The 24,798-nt window shown below is 28.8% G+C and overlaps 1 protein-coding gene across 1 annotated transcript in view; it reads left to right on the top strand.

Moving 5' to 3' along the window:
- LOC112686836 (neuropeptide SIFamide receptor-like) overlaps positions 1–24,798 on the top strand; it is a gene marked incomplete in the record, with an annotated part of 47,498 nt that overhangs the window by 6,405 nt on the left and 16,295 nt on the right. The window contains 1 exon segment of the mRNA XM_025559298.1: positions 21,296–21,395. Within this exon segment, the coding sequence (XP_025415083.1) occupies positions 21,296–21,395 (100 nt within the window).

The raw sequence follows: 24,798 nt of genomic DNA, 5'->3' as shown, positions 1-24,798 counted from the left end.
TTTTTTTTTTATTAAAATATTTAGATTTTTTTATAGTTCAGTGAGACATTATTATATAATTTAAGTATTGAATATAAGTTAAGATGTGAGCAGTAATTCAAAGCGTAGATCCGTTAGTTACGACTTAACCCATTATTATATTATTAGAGACATATTAATATTTTTTTGTTTAAAAATTCAAATTTTGGCATTAATTAATTTGAATTATGCAGACTTACTTGATAAAAGAATTGACTATAATTTTTTAACTCACATTATTTAAAATATTTCATTCACAGTTTTGGTTTGTTTTTAATAGTCTTGAAGAAATTATACCATCATTAGAAAAATAATTATTTGGACCGATTACAAGTAATTCGTTCTATAACTTAAAGTTTATTTATTGGTACACGCAGACAAATTTATAGATTAGGAGGATGAAATGTTTATTATTTGATGTTCTGTTAAGATATAAAACATTTTGATTATTTTAAATAATATAAAATTATAAAAAAATATTATTATTTTTAATAATATAATTATAATATAATAAATATAATTTATTCTAATGTTTTTCCCAATAACAATAACTCCAAAAAAGTCTTACCAATCACATCTTACTTGCAATCGACTAACCGTTGAAATTAAATCAACATTGATCGAACGATGGACAAAACGATAGTTATGATAATATTATACATTGATCAAGTCAACTTAATATTTTCTAGTGTTACTGAAGGTCTCGGTACCACAACATACGATACTGAAACCATTTGGACACATGACGAGACATAATATTAGTACATTATGGCAGTGTCCTTATGGATATTATACTATTCGTAATGACGACTCAAGTGTTATATTTACAACATTGGCCGTAATGTCTTGCCGTTAGCCGATGATAACATCATTTTTCCTAGAAATCATTTTACGCTCCACTAAATTTACTCGTACATTTACGTCAATTATGAATAATGTATTTACACCATGCAAAACTGCGAAATGAACTCGTTTAATTACATTCGATTGCGTGAAATGAATTATATAATTTATTATTGCACAATATATTATAATAATATTTTATTTATTTTAATTTTATTAAATTACATCAAAAGATAGAAGAGTGTATACAAAATTTCTTATGTTATATCATAATAAAGATTACTTAACTAATATTGCAATTATTAAACTATAATAGACATTTATTTTCGTCATATATACTAGAAATAAAATTAATTCAGCAGTAAATTTTAATAAAAAAAAAAAAATGTTACAGAAGGAAGTAAAAAGTATAAGTAAAGTTACAAATCCAAAATTCAAAATTTGAAGTTAAATTTTTAAGTTTAGACTTACAGTCGAAGTTGAAGTCAAAGTTGTTCGAAATATTAATTAACTACTAACCATTTGTATTTATTTATTTGTATTTGTATTAATTTACGAGTATTGAACATTTATAAATTTTTAATTTTTATTTAGTTTTTACATATTTTATTTATTTATTCATTTTATTTACTTAACGTTGAGTTTTTGGTACAGAATTTCGTAGTATTTGAAATAATTTTTACGTGGAAGTCTTTATAATAGTATCTTATGAATATTGTAGTAGTAATGGCTAGTTATTATAAAACAATACTATATATATATATATCTGTATAAAATATTTTTATTTTGTATTCTTCTCTGTACATCGTTGCCGTGGAAACATAAAATGTTAATAATGTTTCACGAAGAATTCATGACAAATGTAAAAGTAGCAAGTATAAAAATAAGGTAAAAATAAAGATAAAATACTAATAAAAGATATAATTTATAAAGGTTATAACTGTAAAGTTTTGTCAAGACATACATGATATTGTTAAAACACAATACTATCGTATGTGTATTATTATTTATTTTAAATCTATAATTATGGCAGTGTATAACGCATAATATTTTTATTATACCAGTATGTATTTGTCAATTACTGTTTTTGTTTATAATTCAAATCGACTACCACGCTTTTGTATACAAAGTTATTTTATGTTTCCAAATCTTAAGATAACGATTTATTCAACTCAACACTACATCACCCACATAACTTAACTTAACAAACAGGTATCATATATTCGATTACTAAATATTAATAATACATTTTTATTTATAAATCCAGTGATCAAAGACTTATTTAATGATGATATACAGATATTTTTATTTTAAATAGCCGAGAAGCACTTGCTTTCAAACAAATTCAAAAGTATAATGGTCAAATAATTGAAATAATTGTTTTATAAATTTTGTCCTTTTAACTATATTATTTTTCCAGACGATATTGTCAAGATGGTGATAACAGTTTTTGTATTAATTATAGCGTATGATACATTGATGGTAAACTCAACTTAACAAATACTGCAAACATTTAAGTTATGTTATACTAGCAGTAGATACTTCCAAAAAATGTATTTAAACCACCTCAGTGATACGTATATTTTCACGCTTTAGACATACGAAAAGTTGTTGAGAATACTACTACAATGCAGTTGTAATAAATTAGTTGATACTTAAAGTAAAATTTTTATCATGTTTTTGTTTTTTGGCTCAAACACAAATTGTGGTTAAATTTTAACTTATATTCAAGATAATATAGTTTTTATGCAAAAATTTACACAACATAACGGGCAGAACGATTCTTTTGAAAATGTAAAATACTATTGATCTATACATTTACATATATAACTATATAACTATTATATTTCAATTCCATGGTGTGTTTAGAATATTTGAACATAACTTAAGAAATAGAGTTGGTATAAAACTATGTGATGCACCACCGTTCGTTAGTTATTTCATCACCTGAAACGGCTGATCGTTTTTTCATAGTAATAAGTGGATCAAATAAGCACGTGGAAAAGATGAGCTGTCGGAAGTTTCCCGTGGGTATGTGCAGAAAATTAATCTTACTCAGCGGCCTAGGAACATTAATGAAATTGATAATTAATTCGTGCGATATAATACTTATTCCGCTAAAACTATGAATATTTCAACGTGGGTTTTGTTCGCCGTAGAAAAAATACTTCCTTTCCAAACTGATGTCCAATATAACCATCAGTATTGGCACAAATAAGGGAGTACCAGAGGGTACTTAACGATTATTTTGCGTTTATGGTGATGAGTTTATAGTTTATTCCAGTTTGCGTTGGCAATGCGCTAAAGCCACGAACGTACAATGTATATACGTTATACATGTATTTATGCAATAGGATTATTGGGTATTTGGTTTTGTTATGTTACCTATTTATAATGCATGTGATATTGTTATGACAATCAAGCTTATTTTATATATTTATTGCTGGAGTACTATTAAAAATTTGGTTTTTATTTATTGGCTTGATCACTTATTGATAAAAAAAAAATAATGATGTTTATTATTACTATTTAGTTGTATGTGTAATATAGAAAATTGCCAAATTTATAATTTAATGATAAAACTAAAACATTTTGTGTCAGGTAGAGGCGATCTGAAGGGATTTTCCTTGACACTCCCAAGTTATAGATTCAATGATCATGAATGATTTCCGCCGTACATTGAATACAACAATACATTCAATTTTCATATTTTATGATCAAAGGAACTTGTGGAATGGGAACGTCTTACTATTATTTAACATTTCGTTTAATTTTGAATACATCTTGTTAAAAACTTAAGCCTAGAAACGCTACAAAGTTATATAATACGACGACGTCATAACATTTAACTAACTGCAGGCTAGCTAACTACAGCAATGAATGTAATTATCATAGATAATCCCCACGTGTAGATCACTGTACTTCCACGTAAACTGAAGATTTTCATAATTCACGACCACGAACACAATTCCTTGAATCATTGCCAATCACTGTCAATTCCATTTTGATGATAAAATTTTGCCACTCTACTTGGGTTGAGAAACAGTAAGAGGTCATTGGTAATTCGACCATCAATCTCTACGAACATTTCGACTGTCATTTCTATGATATTCTTTTTTATTTCATTTTACAATTCATTCTTAATATTTTCAGATAAAATCAAATGTCAACCCATATAATAGCATTCCTGGTGGTTTTAAATAATAATTATTAAAATCAGAGTAGCTAAATTACAATGTACGGCTTGTAGTGCCTATGGGACGATATAAAATTTAGATTGTACAACGCCACAAAATTATTATTATTATTTTTGTCATCGTTTGTTGTTTTGATAGGAATATTGTTGTATTCTCTAGATGCGAGTGATGCGTGGAATGGAAATTGGTAGCAGAGGGAGTGATTTACGGGTTACAAGGTAGCTTGTTTCCGCCGCGGGGCCTTAATTCCTGAGAGTAGCTATGTAAATTTTAGTTTTGATTGGTCAATGAGCTTAGAAATTCAAAGTTAATTAAAAACATGGTTGAATTATTTAAATAGAATTGCTTGAATAATACACGGAAGTCCCTGAAATAAAAAAGAGATGATGAATTTAATACTTATTTTTTAATTTCTAATACTCTAATACGCTTTATACGTGCATAAAATCTAAGGAAAAAAATAGTACCAAATATCGATTAAAACTTAATGTTTCCGGTTTTAAACAAGTCGATTACTTTTAAGGCTTATTTTTAAAAGTAAGTTTTATTAGTACTTTTTTTTTTGTAGATAATCTGCAAAAAATACGTCATTACTCATAATTTTGAAATTTCTTTTAAATTAATACGGTTTGTGGGTGAATTTAATAAAACTTAGTTGACTATATAATTCAATAGATAAATTATATAACTGTGGTGATGCAATATTGTTCACAGGTTATTTATATCATACTAATAAATGGAAGATATTTAACACCACAATTGTACTAGTACCGATATTATTTATTATTTATATGAAAAGCTTTCTCAATTAATATACTAAGTGTGCATTTATCTATTTTTCTAATAGTTCTGTTATTTTATTAAAATATAAATGTCTATAAAATAGCAGCTGATATTTACACTATCTTTAAAAATTAGCTTGAAAATAATTCATCACAACATTGTATGTTTATTTTATATCTAAATCTAATTTTGTCCAATTGATGGAATCTAATCAATTTTTAAGCAATATTACATTAAATTCACGTTTATTTAATTTTTCTCTACATTATATTACATAATACTCGTATATATACTTTGAATTCATCAACATTTTTAAATAAATAACTTCAAATTTTTTTTATGTTTAAGCCTATTTTGATAACTGTGAGTCTAATAATATTAGTATTCCAACCTAGATTTTTCTAATTATTTATTTAAATGGTAATTTAATATATACACTTAATTCCAAGTTGTCTTATTATAATCAACCTTAATTGATTTAAGTTTATTATCCTTAGTCTAGAACTTTTCTCCTCTTCCCATCCGTCTTTGAAATTAAAGATCAATTTATTAATTTTTTTTATCGAGTTCCCTCTTTAATGTTTTATGGAATAATAAATAAATAAAATAAGACAAAAAATCATACTTCAATATAAAGGTATTGATTTTTTTATCAGATACATCAAATAATTATTTAATTTTACAAAAATTGTGTTATTCTAATTTGGGAGCAGATGAGGGGACGTACTTTGTAAGATGAAAGCCCAAATTATATGTATAATTTAACAGAATTGAACACGTTAAATATAGAAATAGATTTGACGACTACATATTATATCAGTCAGCTATGTATTTTATGTTTTAGAAAGAGAATGCTAGTGATGATTTATTTCGGTTGGTCTTACTAATTACTATTATGTTTTGAAATTTCCATGTGCAATTATATCCCCTAGAAAATGACGAATAATTTATTAAACTACCCCATTGTTGATATATTACATGATTTATATTTTTTATTTAATCCTTTTTCTTGCTATTTTATTAGCATATTATTTACTAATTTTATGGGAATATTGCTATGGAATATTTCACTTATAGTTTAAAAGAACTATTTCGCAACGCCAAACAAGTATTTGCATCGATTAAAATTTGAATATGTACTTTTTAATAGAAAAATCATAACATATTAGTTTTTTCAAGAAATTTATAATGTTTATTTGTTTGTTTCAAAAAAAATCCATCTCTTGCGTGCAAGAGTTACTTTGAACTCCGAATAATTATAATTTTCCTAAGACAGTTACTGATAATATACTTCAGAGTTATAGTAAAGATCGCAGTAATATGGAAATGTACAAAAGAATATTATAATTTTCTGACGCGTATACAATTGTTTTTTTTATAAATTATCATAATTACAATACAAGAAAAAATTAATGTGGTGTCAAAATATTCGTTTAGCCAAATTGTTTTCGTTTGAATTTATTAATAGCAATCACTTTAGTCATCGACCGTGAATGACATAGGAATGGTTACGAACTTTCATCAGTTTGATTGGTTTGGACTAATTTATTGTTCACTTTTTATGTTATTTGGATTATGTCCAAAAATCGAATATTAACAGTGTTTGCCAAAAATAAATTAGTATAGAAATACTTAGTACACAAAACGTATATTATTTATGTTTATAAATGTAAACTAGGCTTCCCGGGACGATTGTGTTCATAGTACCATAGTTAATCAAACAATATACCATTTTTAAAGAAATTATAAATTTAAATTATTTTATCAACAGTTTAGTACAATTGTTTTTTCAGACTGTTATTTAATTTTTAAATAGGAATAGTGTTATTATAAGACCTTATATGAAATATTTAACTATATTTACATTAAAAGATTTTTACACACTAATATAGTAAAATTGTTGATTTTAAAAACATTTGTCTAGAAATTTGCACAGTTTTCATTAAGTTTTCAAATAATGTACGTTTGTGGCGTAAAAAATTTAAAAATTCATTATTTTGCTTCTTGGTGAACATAGTGATATTCGACGAGATGCTCATTTAACACCGCAAAATAAAAAACCAATAGTTGACGGTAACAAAAAAAAGGACAGCTCAGCATATCTCGGTATGGTTGCATTAAAACAAATACATAAGATTCTTAAAATTTGCTGATACAGCACCAATGTTGTATATCTTTTTCACGGTAGGGGTGAATTTATACCATGGTTATGCTATATCGATGTGCGTTGAAAGTTGTGTTATTGATTTTTTATTATCTGTAATCCTTTCTCCAGTGAATACTTATACTCTAAGCAATAGGATCATTTCCTGAATAACCAAATACCTCTTGGAAGTCTAAATGTTTTTGATTGATGAAATTTTCTCATATTCTCTTTAATAAATATCGGTCACCAGAATTGATATTAAGAAAGCATATCTTATTTAAAAATCACACTGCAAACGATGTAAATAGACGGATTTTATAATCAAAAATACTATTACCACGATTTGTTAATATCACATATTCCGAAGGTGTGTTACCGTTAGCCGGAGTAATAATAGCAATTAAACTAAACTAATTAATTTCTAAACTAAACACCGTTTAAACGTAAATTTTCGATGTTGTTTATCATCAATTGATATACTATTAATTATATAATTATATCATATTAATTATTTACTCCATCGAGGTTTTCTGATTCGTATAATTTGATTTTTGACCAGATTTCCCGTGCCATTTAATTTTTGATGGTGAAAACTGAAAATCGATCATGATTATATAAGGACCAAAGTTGACTTAGGACAGTAAAAATTGTTTTATCATTTATTGTCAGCAGGGATGGCGTGAGGGGGTGGGTAATAGGGGCAATTGCCCAAGGCCCCACGGTTTTGATTTAATTGAACTTAAAATATTTTATTAATATAAATAATAAGACGCAACATTTATTTTTCCCAGGGCCTTGCAAACTCAAGTACCGTCACTTATTGTCAGCCCATATAACTAGACTACTAGGGTAAATCCTCTTTGAATATACCTACAAATATATATAAAACATAGATAGTACAACGTTTACTTTTGATAAGCAGTACATCAGTAACTCGACCGCTGGAATATGAAATACTATATTTTTTCTGATAATTATTGTCAAAAATATTAAGTTTTTTAGTTAAATTTAGTCACCATTATTGAACTATTATTTTTAGATACCTATCACATTACTTGTAAATGATCTCAATTAAATAAGTAAAATATGTTTTAAATTTGGTAATATATAGTATACTTAGTTTTGAAAATATTAGTGTTTCCCTTGTTAGTCAACAACGTCTTTTCGAAAATGTTTGACCGATTTTCCTACAAAAATACGTATTTCATATTTATATGTGATTAAAAATAGGTATCTATACTTTTTTAATTTGAAATTATAACAATATAGCCTAATCATGCATCTGCTTTGGCAAATATAAAACTTATGTGTATGGTTACGAATTGTGTGCAAATTCTCAATTAACTTTGAAAAGATTTCAACACTTCACGTATAAGATTATATGATTCTCAGAGAACTGTTGTTTAGAAAAGATTTAAACGTTTCTACTTTTTATTTTTAGCACGCGTTGTATTTTTCTCAACATACTTATTTTTAACAGATATATTACGAATTTATTTTAATATGAAATTTAACACAAAGAACTTTTATAATTCAACAGTCTTAAATAATACAATGGTATGCAAAAAAAAAAACTCTCCTCTCTGCTACTTCAAATAAATATAATATACAGAGGAAAATTACTTGAAAATGGTTAGAAGAGGCTTAAAGATAAATACAAAATATTCTAGAAAATATTATTCTGGACTCACTAAATTACTTTGTTTAAAAATTACCAACTTAGATTTTAATAAAGTGGATTAATTTTTTTTTTTAATTTTCACTTTCCTGAGGGTGGATTAACGCATAACATTATTCGTATCAAAAAGGTTAAATGTTACATAAATATCTTCGTAGAAAAAATACATTTTTAATATAAATTGCTATCAAAAAATATATAATATCAAACTACGGGTTAACTTATTTTTTAATATTAATTAAGATTAATTAAGATCGGCAATATCCTTTCAGCAGACAGAGCATTTTTTGAGTTCTCTCGGTCGAACTTTTCTTATTGGTGGAGATTTTAATGCAAAGTACCTTCTATGGGGTTGCCAAGTTCAAAACATAAGAGGTCGTATATTTCAAAATATTATATAAAACAAAAATTGTTCAGTAATACCCCCACCAAGACCTACATATTAGCCTACACATCAAAACAGACATCCTGAAATTTTAGATTTTTTATTTCTTCAATCCCCAGGCACTTACATATTACTATTACAAACTTAGATGATCCAACATGTGACCATAGCTCATTCTTTATGCAAATAAGTGCTAAGACTACTCACAATCCTTCTCATCCTTCTTTAGCTAAAGGACCTGTCAACTGGGACTACTTCTCAAAAAATTTAGAAAACCTCACAAATTTAAATATATCACTTAAAACAAATGATCAAATAAAGGAGGCAGTTCAAAATCTGACCTAATCAATACAAACCGCTATCTTCAACATCAAATTATATAAATATACCTAATAATCCAATAAACATTAATATTCTCCTTCCCTATATTTGCGAATTAATTTTAAAAATGCCCGTTCACGTTGGCAACGTTACAACCTCCCATCTGACAAACAAATGTATAACAATTTATCTAACTCAATAAAAAAAAAAAAAAAAAAAATACAAAAATTAAAATCTAAATTTTTTCTGGAAAAATATCAATTTCTAAATACCAAAGACAGTTTCTTGTGGAAAACCACGAAAAATATGCTTAAAATGAAAGAAAAAATTCCTCCTTTAAATGATCCAAGTAGTGTACTTGCTGTATCAGTCAATGATAAAGCCAATTTTTTTGGAAATTATCTCTCAAAAATATTTACTTCCCACCCAAACATAAACCCAGATCCTGAACATCTGAACACAATAAATAATTTTTTGAGTAGTCCACTACCCATGAAACTCCCAGCAAATCACACCTCTCTAAATGAAGTTAAGCAAATAATTAATAGATTAAAAATAGGAAAATCACCCGGATATGATCTAATTTCTAACAAAATGCTAAAACATCTACCAAATAAAACAATTATTCTTCTCACATTTATTTACAACTCCATGTTAAGACTCTCTTATTTCCCTTTAACATGAAAGTTCTTTATAGTAATTATCGTACACAAACCTCATAAACCAAAACATTTAATATATTCTTACAGGTTAATCAATCTTCTTCCAACTTTAGGGAAAATATTTGAAAAAATTATCTTGAAAAGAATAAGACCAATAATAAAATCCCAGAATATAATACCTCATTCACAATTTAGCTTCAGAACCAACCACTCAACAATACATCAAATCCACCGTCTCACTGATAAAATTGCAACCTCTTTTGAAAATAAAAAATAATGCCCTGGAGTTTTCCTAGATATAGTCCAGGCATTTGACAGTGTATGGCATGATGGTCTCCTTCGTGAATTAAAAAAATTCCTTCCAGCACCATACTATTTGATAATCCATTCTTGTCTTCTCAACCGAACTTGTTCAGTTAGGCAAGGCACCTCAACCTCTCCTTATTTTTCAATATTTGTTGGAGTCCCGCAAGAAAGTAAACTCTCCCATGATCTGTTTAATATATATACATCCGATTTTTTCATAACAGCTAACACAATTATCGCAATCTATGCTGCTGATACAGCCATTCTTACTTCCGACATAGATCCTGATATAGCTTCCTCTTCTCTCCAAAACCACCTTGATTTAATAAGTACCTGAGCAACTAGATGGCAAAAAATCTTTTCAGGTTCTATTCACACTCAGAAAAAAAAACTCTCCGCCCCTTCATCTGCAAGTTGTTGATATTCCTATTGCATCGCAAGTAAAATATCTAGGAATCCTAATCGATAAACGATTAACTTAGGATCCACACCTAAAATCTAAACGGAAAATTACTAAATTATCGTCTACACAAACTTCGCCCAATACTTAAATTCAAATTTTCTATAAATTCAAAACTAACAATATACAAATCTCTTTTGAGACCCATCTGGACCTATTGCTTTCAAATCTGGGGAAGCGCCAAACCATCTCAATTACAAACCATTCAAGCATTTCAGGTCATATCTCTCCGCCTCATAGCCTTTGCTACATGGTATGTAACAAATAACGCACTCCACAAGGACTTAAAAATACAAACCGTTGAACAACTAACCAAACAATAGTACATTCAATTTCATAAAAAATTGCAGCAACACCAAAGTCCTCTTATTTCCCATTTGTCCTCACTTACACTACCCAACAACCCCCCTCGTCGCCTGAAAAGGTGCTGGTGTCGAGATCTTTTATGATATAAAAAAAAAAAAATCAATAAATTATTTTTTAATTTATGTCTGAAGGGTTCTATCATTGGATAGTCTCCCTTATCATGCCATTCTGTTATTATATTGTTTTGTTGTACACACTACCATATTTACTTATTGTGTTTTTGTTAATACTGATTGTAAATTTTTAAAATAAAAAAAAAAGTATTGTTATTTATAGTCTCTAAGTCACACATTCCTCACTTTTTTCGGAAACTAAAGAAAGAACTTGATTATCTTCTTTGTATCATAATGATAATGCAGCTTGTATAGGTTTTCATGGGACATGAAATGTAAAATTGATCACAATTAAACGTTTCTGAAAATCGAATAATCATTAAGTAAGTATATATTTTCTGCAAAATAAATTTAATAGAAAAAAAAATCATCATATGTACGATATACATCATGTCGTATATTCTACATAAAATGTATACATACACACTCATGCACAAACATATATGTACGCAATAATCAATTTGAAAAACTAATGGTGAAGGTGTATTTTCGCAGCGAGTTTTAGTGCAATTCCTCGGAAGCGTCAAATGTAGCGTGAATTTTTCCTAGGCGTAAGCTTCAAACATCTAATTGAATATAACAAATAACTCTTACGTTCGAGATCGTGACATTTTAATTTGGGTCCTAGGAGATTTATCGCCCGCGAAGCTATCGTTTGACATTAACCTTTACTACGCTGTTTTCCTTTCAGTCACCAGTAACCCACACATACGTGCACGCACGTTCAATATTTCTCTTATTCAACACGTAGTGTACAACGGATTGTAGTGTTAAATATTTTTACCGTATGACCAAATTGCTTCCGTTATTATTAAATTTGTTGTAAAACACGTGAATACGCGTAAAGTGCTTTAACCATTATGTAAACGATTAATAAAGTCTTAGGAATATCTTCTTACAGGTTAAATATTTTCATATTTTACATCAATAATGTTGTGTACGATTCAAATCGCTTGTATCAGTTAGTTTTGTATTGAAATATATCAAATTTTAATTCTCGAACAACTGCCGATCGAAAATCATTTGAAATGTACCAATACCTCAGTACATTCAATATATATATATATACGAGTACACACATATTTACATGGAACACTATTTTTTTCGCACCGGTTTCCTTTAAACGAATGAATTAATGATATGCTTTTTATTATAATTTTTATTAACAATACGAAAATTTATAAAATAATTTGTTGTAGATCAACATTAATATTATATTAATACCATGATAGTAAAATCGAAAGTATAAAGCACTACGAATTACCTAAATCAACTCTTACATATTTTAATACTTAATATTAAATTATTAAATATAAGATACCGTATAAAATATAATAAATAGATATATTAAATACTCTGAGCACTGATTTAAATTACGATTATGGATTGTATTTCTTTAATACCATAATATTATTATTGCAACGGTTTTCTATTTTATAAATTCAATTTTGATCGAATATTTGCTAAAATCAATCCCATCGTTTCGATATTAATTTGTTTGTAGTCTGACAACTCGTGCAAATCATAGGTTTTACAATGTTGGTTGGATTATTTCTACAAATATATATTTTCAAGAAGAAATAGTGCTCGACCAAACTTTTCTATTGACCTTTATCAGTTGTAAATTTAACTCAAATAGTTCTTTGAGAAGTAATTTTTGAAATTGTCTGCAATAGTTACTTTTTGAGAAACTGTTGACAAATTACTAAAGCTCTGTACAATTTACGACGAAACGATACATTCAAAAAAAAAAAATAGCAAACCATCCTTTGTTTTAATTGTTGTTTTAAGTGTTTTAAGTAATCCGGAAAATATTAAACCTTAAAATTATTTTTACGACCATTATAATGGACATTCAAAATTGATATTATCCTTTTACGGTACTATATATATATATATATATATATATATTAATGTATTTTTTTCTCTTTTATAAACACTATAATGATCGGAAAATGGCTTCAAAATTATGCATTAAACCTAGGATCCACTGATAACGTAATTTATTGAAAAATAATTTGCTACACCGTATTTAGATTAATCGAAAATAACCTGTCAAGTCAGAATAACCAGTCAAAATAACCTTTAGTCTATATCCTTCAACCGGAAAGGTCGTAAATCGTCTACGCATTTACACACCACGTCAAGACGTTTGACATTTTGCCGTCAATCCAGCTATATGGGTTTTAATTTCCACACACACACACACACACACGATTTAATATAATAATCGATATAAAATATTAAGCCTCGGTCTCCCCACTTTTTTTTTTTTTACACGATAGACGGGACACAATAATAGTATAACATTGTTTATACAATATTTATATATATATAAAAGAGAAACCCTGTGGCCGTGAGTAATTTTAGGCATCGTAAAAATAAAAAAAATAAAAGGAAAAGGAAAAAAAAGATTTAAAAACGATATATTATAATGCGCGTATATTTATGTACATCTCGCGCGCCATATCAATGAAATAAAAATGAGGAATAAAGGGGATGAGGGAGGGAGACACGTTGCCGACTGCAGTATTATATCATGTAATATATATGTGCTTACGAGAAAGTATACCGCCCAGCAAAAAATCAGCGTAACGCGTAATGTGATGATGATAATAATAATAATAATAATAATAGTTGTAATAATAAATAATAGAAAGGGAAGAATTTATCGAAATGTTGGGGCGCCGTTTATACCATAACACTCGTCGTCGTCTGGGTCTTCCGCTACCGGTGGCGGCGGCGGTAAAGCCATTTTTTCGCCTCGTAAACGTTACGATGTCTCTTGTTTTGCGTACGGTCATCGGTTTCTACAACAGTTATTGCAGAAAACGAGCGTGTACACAACACATCGTAGCTCATCTCTGGCCTACACAGTGCCCGAATGAACGATTGAGAGGGGTTAGAGTGAAATAAAAAAAATAAAAAAATGAATAAAAATTATTGTAACAGAATACGCTTCAGTTCGCGGTAAAAGTGATATAGTTCGTGTTTAATACGAACGAGTTGAAAATAAATCGATGTACAACAAAACGATTTTAAATTTTATAAGATTCGACGGTCAAACGTTGCTATCCGTTATTTGATGATAAAATGTTTTAGATCACACGACAACGATAACGATATGATCGTAACGTATTGTTACGCGTCGTCAAGGAAGTCCATACGACCTGTGTCCGAGATTCTGGTGCACTGCACCCCATACCCCCCCTCCTCCGCTAGATCGGGCACTGCGTCTACACGTTTATAGGTCTACGTGTGTAAATATGCGCATACCAACTTGCCCTTCTGACAGTGCTTGAACCCGGAAATGTTTATATTGACCGGATGCGCGCGACCCACCCGCCGACAAGTGTACGTTTTCGTTTTGTTTATCCTAAACGTTGGCGCGCGCGCATCGTGCTCATCGTTCCGACCATCTCGGCACATGCACGCTGGGCCGTCCCAAGGTTTTTCGGGGCCGGTGGCAAATTAATTTGGAGGCCCTACGACCATAATAATAAGATATGATGAACGAAATACTCATTGAGCATATCAAATTTCTTGCAAACGTATTTTTCCAAACCTTAACCGATCAAGCTCATTTAAATACATGTACTACATTATATACTCACATAATAGAATATTATTCATATTATTTATAATTTAATTGCTCAGTTTAATCGGACAAACCGCTACACGCTCACAAGCGTGCAACTTTAATCGCCGACACGCAGCGTGTAAAATTGCTCAATGTTATCGAGGCTTTATTGTTAATTATTATACATCAAGACTTTATGGGGCCATCTAAAAAATATTCCAACAATGGGGCCTGGGTCAAAATGGTCCCCCCCCCTCTTAACGGCTCTACATGCATACGGATCGTCTATGGAACCCTGGATTTGACACTCCCTTGATCAGAGCGGTCGAATAACGAAAGGCATATATGATACGACCGGTGAAGTTGACGAAAAACTCGGTAGTGCAGGTGCATCACGATGAAGTGCTACGATAAAAAAAATACCCACTCACGCGGCGTGAAGTTTTGACAAACGAAATTCACGTTTTCCACGCAGCCGTTCATCGTTTCGGTAAACCCTGCACCGCGCAGAACACTTAATTGTAAACTCGGAATACGACATTGTACCCACGTTGAAATACGGTGTAAATGTCGTGGAAAACCCTTCTCGCATCGTTTTGATCAGGAAAAATGAATCGGGAATTCTAACGTCAACGATTAAGTTTTTAAAAAAAAAAAAAATCCAACGTTATATTCAAGTTTAACCATAAGAACCATATAAACTATGCAACTTATGGTTTTAATATGTAAATCAAAGTTTTACACTACAATGGTAATGACTGGAACTACATTTTTATCTAACTTATTTTTCAAATAAAATGTATTATTTTGCAAAATCGCATTTATTTGTATATTTATACTTTTATGGATATCGATTTTTCTTCTCAAAATTTCCTTGATGTTTCGAAACCTATCGTTTCCAACGATCCTATTTCAATATGTTCAGTATTCCGTAATTGGATAATGTTATTTATTAAATTCTGTGGAATTTGGTTATTTTTTTAAAAATAAAAATATAAAAACATAATTGACATAACGATATAATGATACGTACAAATTAAATTATAAAGTTATAAAAATGAATTATAAATTTATTTCATACGTAAAATCGAAGCTACAACAATTTAAATTAACTCGATTAGCTATAAGATTTAAAATTAATTTTATCCTGTTATCAATTATAAATAATACATATATAATAACTTACAAACATTTTATGATGGGATTTGATATATTTTCCAAGCATTTCATCTAATAGAATCGACAATCCGAACGATCTCATGTCATACTAATATTTAATATAGTTCTTTAGAGTCTTTAATTTCAGTCAAAATATTATAAATTTTACTTAAACAATTCAAAGCTTATACGAAGTCCAGGGGGAAAAGTTAATAAGATGAAATAAAATATTGTCAAATTATATAAAAAAAAAATAATAATAATATTGTATAATGTTAAATTAATTAATAATATAAAATAATATAATTAAAATAATGTTTTAATATTAAATATTTAAACATTGTGTATCTTACTATTTCGTTATTAAAGATGATTTAAAAAATATCTATCCTACAATAGGTTCGGTAATGTCAGAGATAAAAAGTGTTCATGACATGGTCATAATTTTTCATTATTAATTTATATTACACCAATGTACAGCGGAAACGCGGGTAAAAGCTATTTGTTTTAATCACAATCGGAAAAAAAAAAAAATACAAATAATTGCATTTATTCCGTAAAACTATAATATTATCCACGAGATAATGGTTATTTTATCAAGGATAGTTTTATATTTATATTTTATATTTATATATTTTATATTTTAATAATTTATATTTTATATATTTTATATTTCTTGGAAATATTAATTTTTAATTTCCTATACAATAAGCAGTTATGTTGGTACACTTGGGTCGGTCGTTCTTCCACAGTTTTATTTATACGCACCTTTAAAATCAGGAAATCACGCCCTTTAAGTTGTATATGAACAATGCGATCTTTCGCGTTTTATCTGTAAAATTCGGAAATTAGAAAACGAGTCCGCTCTTAATCATCGTCCAGATAAGATAAACGCGTGTTACAATGGATGCGAAAATTTCGTACGATATTTAGTTTTTCGTAAACATTTGTGTACTTGTTCACGAACTTTTGACCCTATGACGTTCCTCAACGTCCGCAAATATTCTGAATAACTTAGTTTGTATTTTCATTAAAAAATGAATATAAGACGCCAAAGAAGAAATACGAGGATTTTGTTATTTTTGAACTTTTATATACTTCATAAGCTACTTTTCGATGTTTTAATAATAGGTAGTACACCATTATAATAAAACACCACCAGCGACTACTCTATATGTTCTTTGGTGTTGCAATAAATTCTGATCGCTATAACCGTGTAATGGTGTAGTAATAATTTTCCATAACACTACCGACCTAATGCCTACGTTGATTGTCGATGTGCAAATTATTGTTTTCAATTCGCTGTACGTATAATATTCAATTGGCGACCCGTTATACCGTACTACTGGCGTACACATATATTTTTCGCCTAGTTTTCAAGTGAAAACTCCGAAAACAAATTTATGGCTATTAACGCGCGGTGTGTTTCGGTTGGGTTTTCACAATACAAAAGCATCGAACTGAATGAAACGAATGCGTCGATTTTGGTTTATTTCGCGTTCGGCGCGGACGTGATGCTCGCAACGCGCCTGCGTGACGAACTCTTAAAGCCACCGGCCTAGTAGAATGTATTATTCACGTCGGTTTGTGTATTATACGTACACTACTAACTAATCATGCCTTGTACTCGTAAATATATGTTTACTTATAATTAATATTATGTTGTACGCTCAACCAATCGGTTTGATTTCGTTACAGTATTCGCGATGTAACTGTTTACTGCGCCTATAATTTATATTTTATGCGTGATGACTTTTGTGCATAAATTTCATAGACGTCTTTAGAGAGAATTATTTCAAAAGTAATATTCAACAACGTGCGGGTGGCATCCGCGATGAAAACATTGAAAATGCGTTTTATGTGCAGGCGCATTTCCGGTTACTGATTCACGAGTTGAAATCGATTTCAAAGAGATTTCCATATGAGGAAATATATAAAAATAAATATATGTATACGGTACGCGAACTGTACGCATACAGAAAATCGTGATGAAAATAGTACTGTTGGATTTTTTTTATAATTATTTGATTCCGACGTACGTTAAGTTACCGAAGTACCTAATTTAGAATATGTATTTTCCAGACTTTGAACTGAGATATTATTTAATTTTATAACAGAGTATTATGTTGTATCGTATTATATTTTAATTCTAATCATTGTCCACAAGTTTATTACTAATCAGACATTATAACAATAATAATTGATACACTTCTTCAATTTTCAATCGTGTAATTTATCTATTATATTACATATACCAACTAACAATGACGACTTATAATTCCTCCAGGTTGAACAATTTTATTAGTATTCTTATTAATGTGTTGTTTCCTGGTTTTCTAAAATGTAACGTGTAGATGTTCGTTGTAGACGATTGTTCATATAATGCACAATTCAAGTTAATCAGATATAAATTGATTATAACAAATGCTATTTGTGTAAGTATAAAATACTATGTATAGTCATAATAAAAACTATTTAGCTATATATAAACAGTTATCAAAACGCAGTTCCTTTTTTCTAAAGTTTTGCACGCTCATCGAATTATATATTCCCATCTCACGTAAAAAAAGACATTACATTGCATCATGTTTGAGATGACGAAAATCATAATTTAATTTTATACTTCCTTCCAAATAGGCTGTATCAAGGCGGAAACATATTATATTTTGTTTTTATCTTTTCAATAAATATGTTTGATTCGTTTAGCTTATAGGACAGTTTGCTTGAACCTAAATGGAAGATATAATTAGGAATAAAACATTCATAGCTAATAAATAAGCGTTAGAAAGTTATCGTTTAGATAGACTATTAATTAGTTTCTAGTCATATCAACAACGCAGACAAATTACTTAATAGACCATATATGATACAGAAACTAATAAAAATGTTTGTAGTTAATTTCTGATTAAATGTAACATAATAAAAAAATGATTTTAATAACAAATATGGCAATATTATTCAGAGAATTTGACAGGAACTAATTTGATTTTTAAGTACCAATATAATTTTTATAAATGAATGATTAAAAAAAAAATATTTTAATCAAAAAAATTGTATTTTAAATTGCACGACTTTGGTTGGACGGATCTTTTTTTCTGAAATATGTTAAGAAAATTAAAGTGAATCAATATAAATATTATTTTAATTTGTCATGGTTGAAATAATATTTTTAATATGATATCAATAAATTATGTATATGATGCCATATTGGAATTATTGTATAATTGAGTGATTTGGGTCCAACTTTAACTTTTAATCTTTTGTTTAATCCTTCAACGAGCTAAACGATTTTATTATTGTTTCATCAGTTGATAAGTTTACATGTTGAATAATTTTAAAAAATCGCCAGATGTACTATAAAGTTAACGCCAAATAAGAAGAAATACACATTAAGTTTCGGATTTAATACCTTGGGCACGGCCGAATTGTTGAGTTTGACCCGGTGACCTCGTTCCTTCGACTACCCGCACACGTGGCAAAGCACACGCCCTCCCTAAAGGACTGTTTACCGAACCAGCCTATAAAAATCGGTCGATTTTGCCAAACCCACGGACGATTTTCATCAAATTACTCTTATTTTACGAGACTCTATACATTGAAAAAATTACCGTCTCGAATCTATTTAATCATTTTATCACTGCTATTTTATATAGTTATATTATAATGCATAAAATATGAGTTTGTGTTTAATTTTTAATATATTTTCATAATCTACACCGAATTGATGTACAACGATTTTTAATCTACGTAATGTATCTAATGATTTCTGAAAGTTCTTTCATTAATATTAAATACCTGACGTTAAGTATACTCTTATGATGTACTTATATCAAATATAATCAGCGGAATAAAGTTTTTGGTGGGTTTTATTTATTCGCTTAATAATAATTGCCTTTCCGAATGTTTAACATAAATTTTAACCACAAATATTTTATTTTACATGACAGTTATCCCATACCTTCAATTATAAATTATTATTCATCCGACAATCTTTTTTAATCACCTGTTCGTTTGTTTACTTCTCATCGAAAAAGTTATTTATTTATCTTCAGTGAAACTCTTCCATCTGTAATAGGTCAAGTTGACTGTTTTATTTTTTAATATACAAAATAATAGTTTCATTCACAATATTTTTACTACTAAATCTCGTCTACTTCGTTTTGTGATTTTAATAAGTTCTGTGACTAGTTATAATTTGAAAATATAAGACATATATCGTATTCCTTTTTTAGTAATATTGGTCAATACATTTTGTCATTTTCATTCGCATTTGTAAGTTTGTACCATTAAAGATAGACTTATTTTTCTGATGAAAATGAAAAATACATCTAATAGTAAAATATAATATAATATATATTCAGATAAAAAAAATTGTACTTAGTATTTCTCTAACATTGATTTCAAAACTTGATGTATTGCGACTGATGTTTGAATTATAATACCAAACTCTTAATTTTAACTCAATATTATATATATAAATGGTTCTATTTTTAATATTTCCTTAATTAATAAATATTAGAACAATTTTCACTTAAAATATATGGTACATTAATGTGTCTTAAGTATGGCCATGTTCTTAGAAATATTATAGATAAAATTACTAGTACCTATATTTATTGTTTTTTGAAATATTAAATAATATTAAATATTTTAAAAAGAAGAAATAGTTACTCTATTTGTTTATTTAAAATTTTCAAGTTCAGAGAAATTCTGCAACTACTTTTGAATCACACAGCATAAAAAAAAAAAAATTAGAATAAAATCTATAATAATAGCAGATATACAATTAGATTCTTAGTTGAATATTACTTTACTATAATAATATTTGTGTTTTTTAGTTTTTCAAAATGTATTTTTCAATATTATATTTTAATGCAAAGAATTTATTGCCAGTTTAATATCTAATTCATGAAAACACATACACATACGGTAAATTCCGAAACACTTTTTTTATAGAGTGTTTTCTTGAAATAAAACTTTTTTTGTAAATTACACAGTATGACTTACCTAAAAATTAACTTAGTTTTGAAAGCAGTAGGTTGGTAAAGGGTTCACACTTGCTGTGTAGTTTATACATACATTTTATTTAAATTCTTTGAAAAAAAAAATAGAATAATTAACAATGATATAAATGACTCATCTCAATTATAATTTTCTGAGGCTCTTTGAAAAAAAATCATAAACAAGCCACTACTGCGTCATCTGCTATCGTATTTAGTCTATATGAAATCTTAGTATTATCTATAATATAACTTTTTTTTTTTTATTATTATTTTTAGCGTGGATCTTGGGATCGTGGATGTGTAAGATCGTACCATACGTTCAAGGAGTTTCGGTGGCAGCATCGGTGTACAGCTTGATCGCCGTGTCAGTGGACAGGTTTGTACAAAAATATTAAACATATCGCTCGTAACTGCAATCACGTTAACAAATACCGTAACATACATGTACCACGTGGTGCAAACTCATTCTTACCGAAATGGGTCGAATATCTTATATTAATACCAACCACCCACCCATTACCCATAAACATTAGCAAAGCAACTCCAATAAAGGTAATTTTGGAGCTTGAGGTAGTGGAACTTAGCACTTCAGTCTAGGTCCAATCAAGTTTCATATGTTCAAAATTGAAATAAAATTAAGAAAATGGCAAATATATTAACCACCTAATTTTTTTCTGGGGGTTGACTGATCCCATTGACCCTTGAGTCGTGCGCCACTGCATGTACCCTGGAAATTTCACTCCAAAGAACCTAATGTTTTACATAAAACGTGCATGGACCGCCTTTTTCGTACCGGTCGTATCGCGCATCGATTTCCAACGATAAATGTTACGCTAAAACAACAATAATAATGATAACAATAATTACGGTGTAACATCAACGATAACGTAGTGTAATGTAACGTTGCGTGGAGCAGAGGTCGCCAACCTTTTTAAACAAGTGAGATACATTTGACATTCAAGTCCCTGGTGATCGATATCCAAGAGAGTTTAGGTCTTTGGGAAGAGATTTTTTTGATGAGCAATAAAAAAAAAAAAAAGTCTAAGGACCAAAGAATAATTATTTATTGTTTTTTTCGTAATAATAATAATCTAATGTTTTGATTAATCCGATTATTTTACGGGATCGACTGAAAATGGTAAAATTAAATTTTACAACGATCGACTTATATTCCAAAAAAGATCAACCATTCAATCGCGATCGAATGGTTGGCGACCCCTGGCGTAGAGCATCGGTGATGATGAATCGTACGCGGGCCAGCCCGCAAATGTGTACGCGCGCCTCGCCGACCGTACGCGGCCTGCGATCGTCACCCGGACTAGCGGCCGTTTCGCAGCCGGGGTTAATAAACGCATAAAATCGTGCACGAGGGTGAATTCGAAATTCACCGACCGGGTCCGCCGCAACCGCCACGCTGCAGCTACTCCACGACCTGCTGACCTCAGTCGACTCACCGATAAAATGCCATTTTTTCCCGTGCCTATACGTCGGGCTCATTGAGTCTGTACGCGAACGCGGCTTTTGGTATGAGATTAATAATATCGTTTTTTTCGACTGATAGAACTGATCATCGACTACGTTATAGACCCGAGAAAGTTCATAGAATGCAGTCATTGATTATATACGTTCACGAGTCGAGTGTTCGAATAATCTGACACTATATTCGGTTGAAAGTGAAAAATGTTCCTTTGAAATTTGTATTCGTATAATTACGTTTGTCCACACGAATGTTTTGAACCTAATTATTACACGCAATACACGTAGGTTGATCTACAGTTGTTTCCACTTTAAATCCTAAAATATAAGTCTAAGAATATTTTTTTAATAACCAAAAGCCTGAAAGTTAAAGTTAAAGAACCACCAACATTCTTAGAAACTATTGTTTTCAAAATATCGTTAAAAAGTCTAGTAAACAATTTTATCAAAACGAATATTTTGGTTTTATTATATTAGGTGAAAATGTTGTAGAGTTATTTCTTCGAAATACATTTGATACTATTCGACGAAAGAAATTTCACATTATTTCCGAGAGTGTTTCCTCTTCCAGAGAAACAAGAAACTACAGTGAAAGTCCGAAAATTATCTGTTTGTAGTATCGAATTTTCCAATTTATAAAAGTTACTACAAAAAAACTTTTAGTGCAGATTACTACACCAAAATTTGTTATCGGTGAAAAAAAAACGGCCATTGTTATTTTTCACTTCTCTTGAGATATAAAAAGGAAACGTTACTAACTAACATAAGGTTGGAAACTGTTATATAATACAAGCAAAATAAACTATCTCATGGTATAAAAATACAATAAGATTAAGTTTAACGGTGTTATTACAAATCAAAATTATTATTTTAAAATAATAAAATTATATTACAACATCATGCCCGTACAAAAATTATTATTATAATTACGAAATCGTAGCTTCGAATTGGTGTCTATTGAAATGTGTATATGTGTATGGTTTGGTTTTATTTTTATAACCCAGAATAATATCTGGAGTCACCTAGAATTAATTTACATCTATAACATAGATTTTTTCGAATAAACACATTTTTTAGAATTATTATAAGTTTTCCGATCAAAGAGTAGGCAACATAAATAACACTGTATAATTCTTGTGAAAATCTAAAAGAACGCTATTCCAATGTCACTATTTAATTAATTTCGCGATTCCATTGAAATCATGAACAGCTAGTTATTATTCGAGTATCGAACAACTATTAACTTGTGGGTATTTATTGTAAATAATCCAGAGTTCTAATTTTAAGGATGACTTTATACCTGTATATTATATAATTCCTAGACATTTACTCGTAATTTCTATAACCCACGAGAACATAATAATAAATTATAATATATATGTAATACGGATAAGCGCATTTGAGACAATATAATTATATATTGGATGATTTTGAAAATAGATTATTATTATTTAGTTTATAATTTGAAAATAACATGGCCATATCTTCCATTCAAGATCCAATTATACGCATTAGAAATAATTAAAAACCCTATACTTCTTCATATTTCTTCCCTCGACTTCGTAATTGCATGAAATTATAAAAAATTGAAACGTAAAAAATAAAAATGTATTTTTACTTGGAATTTTTTTTTTTTATTATATTGTCTTTCGATTCTGAATTTATTATGTTTATACATCTACTTCAAATTACCATACACTAGTACTCGGATTTTAAAAGACAATAGATCGCTTACTATTCGTTCGAAGCTGAATAGTTTTTAAAGTGTATGAACTTTATCAACAATCAAGTTTGTATTATATTCAAACTTTGTAAATATACAGTAGGGTTTAAATATATTTTTTAAACTACATGGATAAATTTTTATAGAAAAAAGTTATTTTTTTCGTAACATGAAAGAATTTTCTATACCAACTGACAATATAGTTTTAGAGTGATATTATTTTTTTCCAGGTAGATAAGCTATTTAATCTATCAATGTGGTGATAGTTGTACTCAAATATAATATTTTTCTAGAAACTGAAATCGATTATTGATTTCAGTTAATACTGTCAAATTGTACAAATATTTTTATTTTATATTTTGGTGTTGTGTTAGAAATATAACAATAATTGTTCATCTTTAAAATTAATGAGTTACACTAAAAAAAAAAAAAAAAAAATTGTGGAAAGTGCAGTAAAGTTATCATTTCACGAGAGCATTCCAATTAATTTATAAACTATATTTCTAATTTAATGATCCATAATCATGTCATTACGTCTATTTCCTTGATAGTTCATTTTAATTTATTTTTCTTTTCTCCG

Source organism: Sipha flava, unplaced genomic scaffold (genome assembly GCF_003268045.1).
Source record: "Sipha flava isolate LNK unplaced genomic scaffold, YSA_version1 108_pilon_pilon, whole genome shotgun sequence".
NCBI lineage: Eukaryota > Metazoa > Arthropoda > Insecta > Hemiptera > Aphididae > Sipha > Sipha flava.
This window is presented reverse-complemented; position numbering and strand designations above follow the sequence as displayed.